The sequence below is a fragment of the Dioscorea cayenensis genome, unplaced genomic scaffold (genome assembly GCF_009730915.1).
Source record: "Dioscorea cayenensis subsp. rotundata cultivar TDr96_F1 unplaced genomic scaffold, TDr96_F1_v2_PseudoChromosome.rev07_lg8_w22 25.fasta BLBR01000515.1, whole genome shotgun sequence".
Classification (NCBI taxonomy): domain Eukaryota; kingdom Viridiplantae; phylum Streptophyta; class Magnoliopsida; order Dioscoreales; family Dioscoreaceae; genus Dioscorea; species Dioscorea cayenensis.
Genome location: NW_024086906.1, coordinates 20,998 through 38,302, shown reverse-complemented (window position 1 = coordinate 38,302; position 17,305 = coordinate 20,998). Strand labels below are relative to the sequence as shown.

General features: G+C 39.9%; 1 protein-coding gene across 1 annotated transcript; it reads right to left on the bottom strand.

The window, feature by feature from the left end:
* Positions 1-655: 655 nt before the first annotated feature.
* LOC120254587 lies at positions 656-1,495 on the bottom strand. Its single transcript, XM_039262674.1, has 2 exons — positions 1,319-1,495; positions 656-1,229 (listed from the first exon to the last, which is right to left on the bottom strand). The coding sequence occupies exons 1-2, from the start codon at positions 1,474-1,476 to the stop codon at positions 1,070-1,072; spliced, it is 318 nt and encodes a 105-aa protein (XP_039118608.1). The 5' UTR covers positions 1,477-1,495; the 3' UTR covers positions 656-1,069.
* Between the last annotated feature and the right edge of the window lie 15,810 nt (positions 1,496-17,305).

Below are 17,305 nucleotides of genomic sequence, written 5' to 3'. Positions count from 1 at the left end.
AACTGCGATTGATTGTGTCACATCAATATCAATGTTGTTAAAGACGCAAGACACACCCGAGGCACTAGGACCCTTCTATCGCCCGAGACGCAAGGCGTAAAAAAAATGAGCGCCTAATTGAAGTAAGCTACATACACATAAAGAATATATATATATATATAGATATATACGGTATGTCATAAGAGTCATAGACAAATATAAGTATCAAAGCCTTAAACTTTAATATTAACAAACTTTTCTTATCTTAAAGTCAAAATTCTATTCCTAAAATCATAAGCAGCTAATAATCATCATCATTAATGTCAAACTCTAAATTCATGTTTTCATCTTCTTTTCCTAATTCAGAATTATAGTCATCCATGAGGATTTGTATAAAGTAGTGAAATGTTTATTGCTTAATTATTAAATTCTACTCTATTAATAGACTTATAGACTTTTCAAATACTAATGCCTAGTAAATTATGGCTCTTTTAAACAATAAAAAACTCTTTTTAAACAATAAAAAAACTAACAGTTTTTTTCAAGCATGTGCACTTTTTTTACACCTTGGGCTTACGCAAAAACGCAAAAAGCCTCACTTGACTAAAAGTGCCTTGCCTTAGACCATTGGAGGCACTAAGAAGGTTTAGCTCTGTGCCTGCGGCCTAGGGAGCGCCTTAACAACACTAATCAATATAAATCATTGTTATAAAAATCATTATCTGACAACTAATTCTAAACCTCCTCTGAGGATTCCCTCAGCTCTAATTTATGTTTACCAAGGATCCAACCAAAAACCAATTCATTAGGTTATTGAAAAGTGAACTAGACCAGATTGGTATATTTTACCCTATTGTCATTATCTGCACACAATACAACAACACAGGCTCCTAACACTTGACATTTTCTATCATTGCAAATGGTTTTGCTGCATCTAATTAGCATTCTCAATTCAGAAATATATCAGAAACACAAGTTCAGAATTTCTCAGCTCATCAAATGGAGAACCACCATATAGATATATACTTAAAAGAAAAACCTTGAACTGCAATTACTAAGTCAAATACACATACCATCAAATAAAACAATACTAGAGTCTAGAAAAAACTTCAAATGATACTATCGTTAAAAGTCTCACCACAATGTTCTCGTTGAGCGTGGCCCTCTCCTCAAAAGCCTCCACCACAAACGTCTTCTTCTCCGGCACGATTCGGACCCCCGGGTTCATCGGCAATGTCGTCGGCTCAAACCTAGCAATAACGTCTCCCGGAAATCAAATCAGCACCAAAAACAATGAAAAAAAAACGAGAATAAATCTAGGGTTTCAAGAATTTCTCACCCATAAGGAGGGAAGTCATCACGGGAGCGGCTGCCACTGAAGTGGCGAGCGAAGAGAAGCGGAAGGGGTGCGGGCGAAGAGGCAAGAGATTCTTTGAGGGCGATGGAGGAGCGAAGAGAGAGCTGGATCGATCTCAAAGCAGCGCGCAGCATCGCCATTGTTCTCTGGGAATGCTCGAGCTTGAGATCAGAGATAACCACTAGTTCGAAAAACCTAGCTTATATAACAACTTTAAAATTACGTTTATATCCAGAAAACGTGGACGGTCTAGATCACATCAACACTAATATCTTAAATCAAAGATTTTGGCTTTTTGGTGGTTTGATTTTCCTTAATATTTATTTTAATTTAAGAATTATTTTTTTAATTGATTATATATACATTTCTCTCTATTAATATTAATTATTTTTAAATTTTGTTAATTTTTTTTTTTGAAAAATAATACACCTGTTTGTCAAAAATGTGGCTAATATTCTTGTCTGGATTCTTGACCGCTAAGCCACCCGTGGTAATTGTATGTTTTTTAAAGTGTTTTCGGTTTGGAGGTCAACTTCTCGAAAACTTGTTTATATTCTAAAAAGCTAAGAGAAACCTCGGATGTTGCATCTGCGGAAACACTTAATTGTGATGTGGGTTATTTTCCTATGACCTATCTTGGGCTTTCAATCTCATGGAGAAGGCCTCGTAAGTAGGATTGGGAGGGGCTGATACTCAAAATTATTGTGGCTGAGAGTCACATGTAACTCTAGGTCCATATTGCTAATTAAACTAATTTTTTGCCACAACAATATAAGTACCCATAAGTAAAAACTATTGAAATATATATATAGAGAGAATATGTTGTTTATCACTCTCTAGATTAGAGATCGTGACACTCAAAATCCTTAAATATACATCTAATAATTATTATTAATTTGTATATAATACATAACAGTAATTAACAATAAATTTACAATACTTAATAATATTTAATGGTGTAATAATATAACAATTGATAATAAATTCTGCATATCATCAAAAATAATATTATTAAATTAAAAAGCTAAAAAAAATGGTAAGCAGAAAAAAAAAATAATATCAATATATATCATCACTGTGCTTGTTGGGGTAAAGAATTAAAATAAAACAAGGGAAATGTAGGTCTTAATTTAATGTGATAACATGAGTGAATTGAAATAGAGTAAAAAGCAAGGCAATTATTTTTCTCTTGAAGCAAGCGCCATACAAATAGAATTAGATTACAAATACTATCATCATTAAGCATGGACCAACTTTACTCGCCCGTGCTCAATATTATAAGCATATTAATTAGTTGAAAAAAAAGTGTTTTTAATTCAAATTATGTTTTCAATAAATTTAAAATGATTTACATAATATTAAAATAGATATATAATGGTAGAATACCCTAATTGATCCCTATATTATTTGAAATGTACCTTTTTAATCCATCTCGTATTATTTGTCCTTGCGAGGTCCTTTTATATGAGTAAAATCAAGTCCTAGCCACAACAAATATTTGATTTTCTGTCTATGGAGGCTGACATGGCATTTATATGTATATTATATTATATTATTAAAATATTATCTTTAAAACTTAAAAAACTAGATCGAACCGAATCCAAACTTAAATGAAAATTAACTTTTAAATTAAGCTTTATCCATCCCTAACAACCATCATCCTCCGAGCCACTGTCGTCATCTCTATGGCTGCCGTCTCGCAGTCGTGATGATGGTCGCCGTCACCGTCAACAACATGTAAGGAATATCAAGCAATTTTTCTCTAATACCCTTTGTCATTGTTGACAACCGCTATTCTGCATCAACAACCACCGTCACTAACATGATCATGCCAAAATTCACCAATCAAATTCAGGTAAATGCAAGATCCAAAACATCCAAAAGCGAAAGAAAGAAAAAAAGGATACAAACATCAAGCATGAAATATTAGAGTTATTTTCATCCATATCAAATCACACAAAGTTCCTTCCTTTCCATATAAACACAGACATGGATGAATAAAAGAGAGAAGAGAAAGAGATGGAGAGAAAGATAGAAAGAAAGATAGAGAGGAATCTCTTCTTCTTCTTAATTTGGTTATGAACAAACTTAGTTATCTACATTAAACGCTCACAAACTAGCACATGCGAGCAAGAGCTCAAAACCCACAGCATAAATGGTAAGTATCCCACTCCTCACGTGCTGTTCCCACTCCACCTTGGTTGGCCGGTGAAGAGCGAAATCACTCCGCCCACCGCTCAGCATCTTCCACATCACTCGCAAGTGCACACCTCCCACTTCAGCCTCCTAAGCCTTGCATTCCGAAACCCAGCGAAACGATTTTTAGTACTAAAAGCTAGGAATAAAACGCTAGCCAAATTGGAAAACTCTGATTCAAACCATCTTACCCATTTTCCTTGCCCAGAGCTTCACCGTCACCCCGATTAGAACCCTGCTCATCGCCGGTTGGTTATAATGGGAAGCTTTGAAAGCTCTCCCCTCTCTATCTCTCTCTCTCTCATCTCTCTCTTAACTGTTTTTTGGACTGAAAAAGTGAAGGCACAGGCAAAACTGGTGAGAAATATTACACGTGAGGATGAAAATAATATTTTAATAATATAATATACATATAAATGCCATGTCAGCCTCCATTGACGGAAAATCGAATATTCGTCACGGCTAGGACTTCAATTTACTCGTTGAAATAATAAAAGGACCTCACAAGGGCAAATAAAATGAAAGGGATTAAATGGGCACATTTCAAATAATACAGGGATCAATTAGGGTATTCTAACTTTTTCTTACGTTGAGGATTATTTTCATCAGTTTTATGGCTCATTCATGTGTATTTGTGTGTGTTTTTTTGTGCATTTAAGATTGTGGAGACAATTTCAAAGAAAGGAAACAAAAGTAGATTGTGGAGGCAATTGTTGATGGCATTCTTATATCGAACAAGGGTCAAAGCACAAGTTGTGATCATAGACATATAGGTGTGTGCCAACCTCCAAAGTGTGCAAGTGAATATACCAATTGGAAGGGCACAAAAGCAGTCACACTCATATGTTCCAACTTGTGTAATATTTCCAAGAGCTTTATCAATGTGGTTTAAATAATGATACGACACGATCTACAGCATGGTTTAAAAAATTGGAGTCTGGAGTACTGTAGTAAATTATTGTATCAAAAGTACTGTAGGAGTTATCGTTCACAGCACGTAGAAAAATCAGAGCCTAGAAATCCACAAGCCAGTGTGGAATTTCTATAGGGCCGTGTGGATGCCCGATTTTAGCCCTATAAATACCACTTTGAGAGTTCTATTTGGGGATATTTTTCTTGTGTTTTGGCTATTTCTTTGGAAGAGCGTGACTAGGATTTGGAAAGGCTTTTGTTAGATTTTTTGAACGTTCCTACAGTATTCGATATCGACCTCCTTTGAGGAAAAGTTATTGGGGGAGCTTCCGACGGCTTGGATTCAGCGGGATGTGCCCTAGGCTTGACGAAGGAGTCCTTGGAGAAAATGAGGCAGCTCCGCAAGACTATCGATATGGATGACAAGGAGGTTATCTTTATGGATTGCTTGCACTTATCTTTGATTTCATTTTTGCTTTTGTATTGCACCATGGAGAGCTAAACCTCTAGTGGATGCTTGAACTTGTAAACCGTAGGATGATTTTGTTTCATTGACTCTTATTATGTTTCTTTAATTGATGTTTTAATTGAGTTTCAATCTTGAGTGCTTGTTGATTTGATTTTCCATTAGAGTGTCACCAGGATTGAGAATCTATCTTGGTAATCCTTGTGAATGAGTGGCATTTCATTAGGATTAGACATAGCAAGGTTGAAGAGGGTCAAGACGGTGAGTGAAAAGGTAGTAGAACGTCTCTTTTCTCCTCTAGTGTGATTTATCCTACCTTCATGTTCCAAGAGATTTTTGCGGTCATGATAGATTGAAGTGCTAAGAGAAAAACTCCATTGGGGCTTAGTTACGTGAGCAACAGAGTGAAGTGTTGGTGCTGGGCTTAATTATGACTAGGGGTCTTTCGCTTGAATCAAAGCGTTAGATCTTATTGTGGACATGTAAACGATCTGCTGTACTTTTTAATAGTACATATTTGGGAGTTTACTATAATTATTATTAGCATTATGTACAACTGCTATCATTCTTCTTCTATTTACGTGTTTGGTGGAATTTTTTTTGATTTTATTTTAATTAAAATTAAATTTTGGTATTTATTAAAGTTTAATCTTCTATCTTATATTCATTTAATTATTAAACATATAAAGAAATTTTCTTTTCTAATTGGAGTGTAGCGTAGTCCTTGGAAAACAAGTTTTCTTTAGCTCTAATGCCATTGGCGGCCTTACCTTATGATAGACAAAGTATGAAAGAAGGAATGAATTTCATTAGGGCAACAACCCATATCAATACATGAATGATGTACACATAAATATAATATATGAATACAAGTATTATATTACTCTAACAACCCCCTCAAAATTACCACGGATTATGAACCGAGAGTTTGTTAACAAGAAGCTAAAACCAAGAGACAGTATGAGCCTTAGTGAAAAGATCAGCAATCTGCTATGTGGAGGGGGCATGAAGAAGAAGAATACTATTAGTAAGGTAATGATGATGAACGAAGTGAAGAACGACTTCAAGATGTTTTGTACGCTCATGGAATATAGGATTGGCAGCAATTTTGATGGCACTATGGTTATCAAAGTATATAGGAGTGGGGGCAAAGATAGAGACACCTAAATCTATCAAAATCTAATACAACCAAAGAACTTCCTTAGTAGTAGAGGACATAGCATCGTACTTAACTTTAGCAGTAGAAAGAGCAACAGTAGATTGTTTCTTGTTTTTCCAAGAGATAAATGAATCTCCAAGGAAAATGCAGAAACCAGTAGTAGAGCATCGATCAGAGGCATCACTTACCCAATTAGCATCACAATAGGCGCACAACTTAAAAGAAAATGTGGCAGAGAAAAGTAGAAAGCGAGATATAGGGCCACGAAGATAATGAAGAACTCGTAAGAGGGCAGCATAATGAGTAGAGAGAGGATCACTCACAAACTGACTAAGAATATGAATAGTATATGCAATACCGAGCTAAGTAATGGTCAAGTAGACAAGAGCACCAACAAGTGCAAGATAATGAGCGGGATCAGATAGAAGCTCACCATCATACAAGAGGTTAATGATGTAACTCAATAGGAGTAGAAGCAATACGGAGATCAGTGATATTGGTTTATAAAAAAAATGTCATAAATGTACTTCTATTGAGACATCAAATAACCTCGACGAGAATAAGCAACCACAAGACCTAGAAAATAGCGAAGAGGGCCTAGATCTTTCATTTGAAACTCGGTATGTAACCGTTGTTTCAAAGAAAGAATATTATCAACATCATCACCAGTAAAAACCATATCATCAACATAAAGAAGAAGAATAGTGAGGCCTCGAGAAGTCTGTGGAGTAAACAGGGCATAATCATGAGAGCTCTCAGTAAAACCAAAAGCAATAACCATACTGCAAAAACGCTCAAACCAGGCATGAGGAGCCTGTTTGAGTCTATAAATAGCACAACGAAGATGATAGACATGCTGAGAAGGATGAGAGAAACTATGAGGTGGAATCATATAAACGTCCTCAGAAAGATCCCCATGTAAGAAGGCATTAGTCACATCTAACTGATGAAGTGGCTAGTGACGAGCAGCAACAATAGCAAAAAGAAGTCGAACAGTAGTCAACTTGGCCACATGAGCAAATGTTTCCTCATAATCAATACCATACTCCTGAGTAAAGCCATGAGCAACAAGACGTACTTTGTGATGCTCAATACTACCATTGGCTCTTGTCTTGACTCGATAAACACACTAACAGCTAATAGGAATAACACCAGATGGAAGCAGAACAAGATCCCATGTATGCATGCACTAAAGAGCATCAAGTTCCTCTATCATAGCTTGTTACCACTAGGGATGTTTTACTACTTCACGATAAGACTGTGGCTTGAAATGAGAGTGAATGGTAGTAAGAAAGGTCTGGAAATCAGGAGAGTAGGTAAAGGAGAGAGAGTGCGTATCGAGCAGGAGGACGTCGAGGATGGTCTGGGTAATGACGGGAGATAACAAGAACATCTTCAGAAGAGGGTGGGTCAGAGGAGAGAGGAGACAAATCACCAGATCCATTAATGGGAGGTGAATTACCATATTCATCAATGCACCCAGAGGAAGGAAGAACAGAGAAAGTATCTATGGAGACACCAGGGAAAGACACCGGATTAGTAGGAATAGTGGAACTCGAGAGAACTATGGAGGGGAGAAGTGGATGTACTAGTGGGAGACTGAAGAAAAGAAAGATCCAGGAATGATAAAGAAAATTAAGGGGTATCTTCAAGAAAGGTGCCGTGACGAGAAATACGAAGACAGTGAGAATGAGGATCATAACAGCGATAGCCCTTGTGTTCAGAATTGTACCTAAGAAAAATGCACATTGTAGAATGTGGAGAGTGTTTATTCCGCTTGATGGCAGGCAAAAGAACAAAATAAGTGCAACTAAAAGTACTAAGATGGCCATAAGAGGAAGAAAGTGAGTAAAGACGTTCATAAGATGTGATGCCAGGGAGAATGGAGAAAGGAGTGCTATTGATGAGATAGACGGAGGTTAGAATGGCCTCAGTCCAGAATGATTGAGGAGCAAAAAATGCAAAAAGGAGTGCATATGCAGTGTCCAGGATATGACAATGTTTGCGCTCAGCGACACCATTCTGAGCAGGTGTGTAAGGACAAGATTACTAAGGAATAGTACCATGAGTAGAGAGTAATGTTCGGAAGGATGTAGAGACCTACTCGTGTTCCTCATCAGAGTGAAAGATCTTAATACGTTTACCAAACTGAGTAAATACCATTTGCGCAAATTGAGAGTAAATGGCATAAACTTCAGATCAAGAACGCATTAAATAAAGCCAAGTATAGCGCAAGAAGTCATCAATGAAAGATATGTAATAGAAGAATCCATCAAGAGATGAGAGGGGGGCAGGACCCCAAACATTAGAGTGAATAAGATCAAAAGTAGATTTGGAAATAGATTTTTGGGAAGAGACAGGAAGAGCCGTGTGTTTAGCTAGTTTATAACCTAGACATGGATGGAAATGAGGGGAAGAAATAAAACCAGGACTACTGGAACTTGTTAAGAGTTTCAGACGAGAACTAGACAAGTGACCGAGGTGACTGTGCCAGCGATCAATAGAACACACAAAAGTGGCAACACCAGAAGATGGAAAAGTAGGAAAATGAAGATAATCTAAGTGATAGAGGCCACCAACTCTACACCCGATCCCAATCCTTTAGCCTGTAAGACAGTCCTGCATAGAACAAGTAGAAGAAGAAAAGGTAACAGTGAGACCATGATCAATGAGCTGAATAACAGATAGAAGGTTGAGAGTTAGGCCAGGAACATGATGGATATTAGGAATGTCAAAAGTGGTAGACTGAAAATGGCCATACTGTATGACAAGATGAAGCCTCCCATCAGTAGTATGAACACTATAAAGGATATGAGGCATAGAAATAGAGACTAGAATAGAGATATCGGTAGTCATATGATGAGTAGCCCTAGATCTAAAATCCAAGAGGAGAAAGACATACCAGAAGCCTATTGCATAGCATGAATCTGTTCAGTAAGCTGAGCAACTTGAAAGAGAAGATCATCAGAGGAAGGAGAGACGGAAGCTAACACTGAAGCAGCTTGAAGGGAGGAAGCAGAAGATCAAGATGAAGAATGAGGCTGTGGTGACTGTTGCTGCTGTCGTTGCTGAAGCTTGAGACACTGACTCTTCATATGACCAAGATGCTTGCAGTAATGACATATAATAGAAGATTGAGAAATGATAGGTGAAGCAGGAGGTGGTTGCCCAGAGAGGCCAGAGGGTACCCGAGAGGAGTGTGGAGTGGTCACAGCAAGAACTGTGTTGATAGAGACAAGTTGTGGAATAGTGTGTTGAGATGGGTCTCCTCAACAATAATACTACGAATGACATCAGAAATTTGAAGGTGTGCTGTGTTTAGCGAGATTGAGTGCGAGTTGTACAACAGTTGCATGTCAAGCAAGTAGACTTCTCCAAAGAATTAAGCTGATGGCACAGAGACCATAGCACACTGATATAATCCTTGATGGAACGCTCACATTGCTGGATGTAAGTGAGATCCTGCAAAATGGCATACTGACGAGCAGAGTTGGAATGCTTAAACATACAACCCAAGTGTTCCCACATTGCATGAGCAGTAAGAAGATGCCCAACATACAAACAAATATCAATTTTGCAATACTTACAAATAATGGTCATGGTACGATGATCAACAAGTGTCCATGATGCATCAGGTTTAGAGGGTTGGGGAGAAATACCGTCAACGTAGCCAAGTAGATCCATCCCAAGTAGAACAATGCGAACGGTAGTAAACCACTCTCTGTAGTTGGAGCCATTTAATTTAACATTGACTGGAGCCAGAAAATGTGGAGAAGAAGAGGATGCCATTTTTTTTTAAAAAAAATAAAAGCAGGGAATATAGATATATAAATATATATAATAATAATGGATATTGTTTAAAAGAATAAAGATAGGGAAACAGAGCAAAGGGAAAACGTCAAATAGCTCTGGGACTTGAGCCTTTTTTTTTAATATATATGTATATATATATTTGTACTGTAAAGGAGAATCAAAATAAACAGAAAATGACAAGGTATTGTGACTTGAATTAGAAGGTCAAGTATGTCCTTTGGTCGGGGAACCAATTGAGACGGGGAGGAACACGTTGAAAGAAGCTCGCCAGTTGACAGGGGTGCTCGTTGGAGGTGAGAAACTTGTCAGCGGAGAAAAGTTTGTCGGCAAGGAGAGATAGCTCATCGGCAAGCTACAAGAAATGATATAAATAATGCTTGGACAAAGGTGACAAGATGGATGAAAGGAGCTCGTCGGCGAAGAGCTGTAAGAAATAACAAAATAACACTCAGACATGGGTGGCTAGACTACTGAGAGAAGCTCATTGGTTGAACGTCGGAGAAAGCTCAGACAAAGGTTGCAAGGCTCAGACAAAGCTTGTCAGAGAGCTACCAAATCATGCTGGAGGACATGCAAAATTCCGGGTTGAACAAACGCACATTAATGTTATAGACCGGATTGAACAGGATTCCGGCGAGATCGGCCAGAGTCTGATACCATGATAGACAAAGTATGAAAGAAGGAATGAATTTCATTAGGGCAACAACCCATATAAATACACGAATGATGTACATATGAGTATGTATGTACACATAAATATAATATATCATGAATACAAGTATTATATTACTCTAACACCTTATATAAAGATTAAATTATAAATACAAAAAATAGATGTTTTATATATGAATACTTACTGACTATTATTTATTGGAAACAATAATTTCATTATCAGAAAAACTAAACCCAAACTGGAGATTTTCATTGGTCAACTGTCATAATTTCCTAGTTTCTTTCTCCAAAATAAAAATAAAAATTCACATTGGTCAACATGTCATTCCTCTTGAAAAATATGGTCCCAAAGGCCACTTCTCTTATTACTCTCTAATCTCTATCCATCATTAAGAGAGAACTTGGGTACACCACTAACCTATTCCTTCACTTTCTTTCTCTTCTTTTGAGTTTCATAAAAACAAAAACAAAACAAGAAGAGAAAAAACAACTAGTAAATCAATAAACAATTGAGTTTATGCACCTAAAAGGAGAAATTATATGTATATTAAAGAAAAAACTAAGGAAAGAGTTAACAAGCAAGCAAGATACACAAAAAGAATGTTGACAAGTGGGGACGTAGAACTCACAATTCAAGTAGAAGTCAAAGGCACTGTTCTATGCTACCGTTCAGTGATGAGCACCTTTGCTGGCATTTGGCTTGGCGTCAACCCTCTCCATTTCTATCTTCTTCTCCTACTCTTCCAAGTCACCATCATCTTCCTCACCACTCGTCTCACCAACACCGTTCTCTGCTGTCTTGGCTTACTTCTGTTAATGTGTGTAAAGGGTGAACACCTTCAAACAACTGAGAAGTTTCAGACTGTTTGATGAAATGCCAGCACTGACATACAACGTCTTTAGGTGTTTGATTAAATGCCACTCACAAGCAAAGCACACTCAAAGAAAGAAGACAATTCAAAGTGTTTTCCAGCCAATGAGCTCCCAGCTCTTCATTCCTTTTATATTCAAAAAGTAACATAATATCAGTCAATCCTCCACTGTCATTGGTTACACCAAACGCATGAAACCCTATTGGTCATGCTATCACTACAGCACCCAATCGCATTGGTTGGGCACAGACAAAGAGAGATACAGTGCATTTATTACATCCATTCTCTCTATTTACAAAACATTAGATTAACTAAGTTAACACTCCAAAACGACATCCACCCTCGGATATCCCCATCCTTGTACCTGAACAGCCCCATGCCAGCTTCCATGCTTCATCTTGCCGTCCCCTGCCGATGATCCATCACATCCAAAGCTTCAATCACCATCAACACCCCCCCTTGATTGAAGCATGCATCCCCCCAAGCAGGTTCCTTAATTTTTCATGCTTCTCAATAGTCAAGGGCTTGGTGAAGAGGTCTTCTAGTTGGTCTTCAGTTCGGCAATGATGCATGGAGATAACACCATCTCCAATTAAACCCCGGATGAAATGAAAGCGCACACCGATATGTTTTGTCCTACCATGATGTGTGGGGTTCTTTGCTATGGCTATAGTAGACATGTTATCACACCACAGCTTGGTTGGTTCTTCAATTCTTGTGCCACAATCATATAACACCCTCCTGAGCCAAACCCCCTGGCAGGCGGCAGCTGTACAGGCTATGTACTCCGCTTCGGTGGTCGAGAGGGCTACCACCTCCTGCTTCTTGGATCCCCACGACACCGCACTGGATCCTAAGCGACACAACATTCCGGAAGTGCTCTTGCGATCGGCTCTAGACCCTCCCCAATCACTATCAGAGAAGATTTCTAAAGTGGTTTCACCTTCATGTGGATACCACAGGCCAAAGTTCATTGATCCAGCCAGATATCTCACAATTCTTTTGACAGCACTGAAATGGACTTTGGAAGGCCGACTCATAAATCTTGACAAGTAATTCACAGAGTAAACAATGTCAGGGCGAGTGTGACATATGTAGAGTAATTTCCCAACTATACTCCTGAACAAAGAAGGGTCTGTGAATTCCTCACTCCCTTCCTCTTCTAATTTCTCATTCACTGCCATTGGGGTAGGTACCGGTTTGCACTGCTGCATATTCAGTTTAGATAGCACATCCTCAATGTAACTCCTCTGACAAATAAAGATGCCATCAGAGTTTTGCTTTACTTCAATGCCAAGAAAGAAGCCCATCACACCCAAATCTGTCATGCTGAACTTATGCATCATTTCATTTTTGAATTCTTTGAGCATTTTGCATGACGAACTGGTGTAAATTATGTCATCGACATAGAGACTGACCACCAGAGTTTCACCATCCTCTCCTTGCCTTTGGTAGAGTGTGTGCTCACTCTCGCTTCTCCTGAGACCTATTTCCCTGAAATACTGATCAATCTTCGAATACCAGGCTCTCGGTGCCTGCTTCAAATCGTAGAGAGCCTTACTAAGCTTGCAAACAAGATGCTCCTTTCCCTTCTCAACATACCCTTCTGGTTGTGATACATATACTTCTTCGCGGATTTCTCCATTTAGGAAAGCCGACTTCACATCGAATTGATGCACCTTCCATCCATGTTGTGCTGCAAAGGCCAGCACCAACCTCACGGTCTCTAGACGAGCCACAGGGGAAAACACTTCCTCATAATCGATTCCCTGCTGTTGTGAATACCCTTTGGCCACAATCCTTGCCTTGAGCTTCAACACTTGTCCCTCAGCATTCAGTTTGGTTTTATAAATCCACTTTAGCCCAACGGCCTTCTTTCCTTCTGGTAATGCACACAGTTCCCATGTCTTGTTGCTCATGATTGCATCCATCTCAGCATCCATCGCTGCCTTCCATTCTGAACTCTTTACAGCTTCACTGAATTGAGTTGGATCTACCACATGTAACGCGAACGTACATGTCTGATAAATATCCTCCAGTAGACGGGTACGGAGCGGTGGAGAGTCCTCAGGTTGAGCATCCTGAGAATTTGATGAGTTATCCACTACCGTTCCTTGCACTGTTCCACCTGTCTCCTCAGTCGATAGTTCCGGAATTATGGAGCTGCGTGAAGCTTTTGAGGCTTCTTCAGTCTTCTCCACGATCACAGTTGCGGGCTCTCCTTCAGGGGCAGACTTCCAATTCCATCGAGAGTTCTCGTAAAAGATCACATCTCGGCTGATGATGATCCTGCAAGACACTGGTTCATATAATCGATAAGCTTTGGATTCACTAGAGTAACCAAGAAAAACACATTTCTCTGATTTCTCATCAAGTTTGTGTAACTTGTGAGAGGGTATTAGAGCAAAGGCAAGGCACCCAAACACCCTTAGGTGTTTCACAGTAGGTTTAGATTCATGCCACAACTCATATGGCGTCTTGTCTTGCAGTGAGTGTGTGGGGGATCGGTTGATCAGGTAGAATCGCGATGAGACAACTGCTTCTCCCAGAATCCGAGTGGAAGACCACCACAATTGAGCGGACTCACGGCCATCTCAACCACGAGTCCTGTTCTTGCGTTCTACCACCCCTTTTTTGTTGCGGGGTATATGGGCGCGATAGCTCCCGTTTGATCCCTCGGCCTTCACGAGTGCTACGAAACTCCAATGATGTGAATTCCCTCCTCTGTCACTCCTCACGACTTTAAGTTTCTTCCCGTCTATCTCTCAACCATGGCATGAAAGAGCTTGAAGTGATGAAATGCCTCGGACTTCATTTGAGAAAGAATACCCGAGCACCATCTACGTAATCGTCAACAATCAAGAAGAAATACTTGTTGTTTCCCGAGACACCTCACTCATGGGACCACACAAATCTATGTGCACAAGTTGTGAGGCAGGGAAGAGGCCCTACGCGACATGCCACATGGGAAGCTCGGTTCTTATGCTGCTTGGACCAGTAGCGATTGCTCACATGGTGGAGCATGCTTTACATTAGCCATTCCCATCACCATGTTTTTCTGAGCCATAGACGCCAAACTTCGATAGTTCAAATGTCCTAAACGAAGATGCCATAGCTCAGAGGTGCACTGATCATTCACTACCACATTTAGTCTTCCAATGCTGGAGACATCTATAGGGAACATATTGTTTCTTGACTTTTGAACCTTGACAATGAGCCTCCCACTGCAATTATCAGAGATAGTGCAACTCTCTTGATTAAACACAACCGAGTACCCCTAGCAAGCAGTTTGCCCACACTCAAGAGGTTATGTGCCAAGCCCGGCACAAACTGCATGCCTTGTAGCTGCTTCTGCTCTCCTGACTGAGTATGGATGTAAACATTGCCTTCGCCCTCCACCATCATCTCCTTGTCATTACCGAGCCTTATGCTGACCTTTTGAGCTTCATCTAGATCAACAAACAGACTTCTATCACCAGTCATGTGATTCGAACACCCGCTGTCGATCAGCCATACCGATGATGAAGTCTTTCTGGTGGAGCAGCTTGCCATGAAGACATTACTGATTTCATTCTCTTCTACCACCATGCTTGTCTCCTTCTCTGGCTGCTTCTCTCTTGCCCAACAATTTGCTTTTATATGTCCGAATTTTTTACAATGAAAACATTGTACGTGGCTCCTACTTTCAGAGCTTCTTCCACGGCCTCCCCTGCCTCTTCCTCTCCCTCGAGTGCCATACCTGCCTCGGCCTCTTCCATCACCCCAGGTACTGGCTGGACTCCCTCCTTTGCTGCTGCCTGCACTCGAGGAATCTCCTTTGATGACAAGTGCCTTCTCTCCTAGTTTAGTCGAGGCGCGATTCACTCTAACCTCATGGGCCAGTAAAGTCCCAGTAAGATCGTCGAGAGATAGCTTCAAGATCTCCTTGGATTCTTCAATTGCTACTGCCACAAAGTCGAACTTTGGAGCAAGACTTCGCAGAACCTTGGATACAACTTCAGGTTCTCCAATCTTATGCCCCAGCTCTCGAATCTGGCTGACAGCAGCAATGACCCGAGATACATAAGCTTGGACTCCCTCAGCATCCTCCATCTGCAATGTTTCAAATTCCTGACGAAGAGCCTGAATCCTCACAGCCCGAACTTTAGTCGTTCCCTGACACTGCTTCCTCAAGATCTCCCAAGCTTCATGGGCTGTCTTTGCTTCTGAAATACGATCTAGATTCGAACCATCTACCGCTTGTTGTATCAAACTCAGTGCTTTAGCGTCACGTTTCTTATTCTCCCTCTCCACAGCATCATCCTTGGACTCGACCCAACCTTTCTCCACAAGATCCCACACTTCCTGGAACCTGAACACCGTCTTCATCCGAAGACTCCACCGCCCGTACTCCGCCCGGAAAACAACTTTGGAGCGTAGGGCTTGGGGACGAGTGACACCGGAGAGTTGTTGACCGCCATTCTCCAACCTGGTCTCTGATACCACAATGTTAATGTGTGTAAAGGGTGAACACCTTCAAACAACTGAGAAGTTTCAGACTGTTTGATGAAATGCCAGCACTGACATACAACGTCTTTAGGTGTTTGATTAAATGCCACTCACAAGCAAAAGCACACTCAAAGAAAGAAGACAATTCAAAAGTGTTTTTCCGACCAATGAGCTCCGACTCTTCATTCCTTTTATATTCAAAAAAAGTAACATAATATCGAGTCAATCCTCCATTTGTCATTGGTTACACCAAGCGCATGAAACCCTATTGGTCATGCTATCACTCTGACACCAATCGCATTGGTTGGGCACGAGACAAAGAGAGATACGATGCATTTATTACACCCATTCTCTCTATTTTACAAAAACATTAGATTAACTAAGTTAACACTCCAAAACGACATCCACCCTCGGATATCCCCATCCTCGTACCTGAACAGCCCCATGCCAGCTTCCATGCTTCATCTTGTCGTCCCCCCCGCCGACGATCCATCACATCCAGAGCTTTAATCACCATCAACAACTTCTTGTTATCTCCCAAGTCATCGTTAGTATCACCATCATCATCAAACTTATATATTCATATCCATATTTACTAATATCTTTCTTTTATTGATCTCTTTCCAAGGGAGGTATAATTCTAGGCCCATACGTGATTGGCCCAAACAAAAGCTTTGCACGAGTGATGTTCTTCCTAAAAGGTCAAGAACAACTAAACACAATCTCATTCATATCATTCATGATCTTTCTTTCCTAGTCAGCATCAAAACAGATGCTTTGATTATAAAAAAGACCAAAAAGAAAGCCATCAGTATCGCCCCCAGTAACTCTTTTCATGCTCGTCGCTCTAAGCTTCAACTGCATCGATAAACTTCTCTTCTACTTCTACATTGCATCAAGAGCAAGCATAAGCTCTTGCACTATTCTTAGTTGTGTTCTTCAAGAGCTCAACCTTCTTTCATCCAATCTTGGAAGACTTGCCTTATCAGTATCTCTGATGAATGAGATCTTTAACTACTTTTCCATTGCTTTTTTCACTTGTGTTTCGGTTGCCAACCAAACTCAATCTCCATTGCTTGGCATCAAGTCTTTAGCAACATTGATTATATTTCTTTTGTTCATCACTTATATTGTGCGTCCTGGAATCATTTGGATGATCAAAAGGATGCCGGAAGGAAGAATGCTCGACAAATGGATGTTCTTATAATCTATCATGTTTGTGGCATTTGCATGTGGTTTATTAAAAGAGGTGATTGGTCATGGGGAGACAATGAGGCCATTTTATCTTGGTTTGATATTGCCAGGAGGGCCACCGTTGGGGATAACGATGGTGGAGAGATTGGAGAGGTTGGTGTGTGGGGTGTTCATGTCGGTGATGATGGTGATTGCTG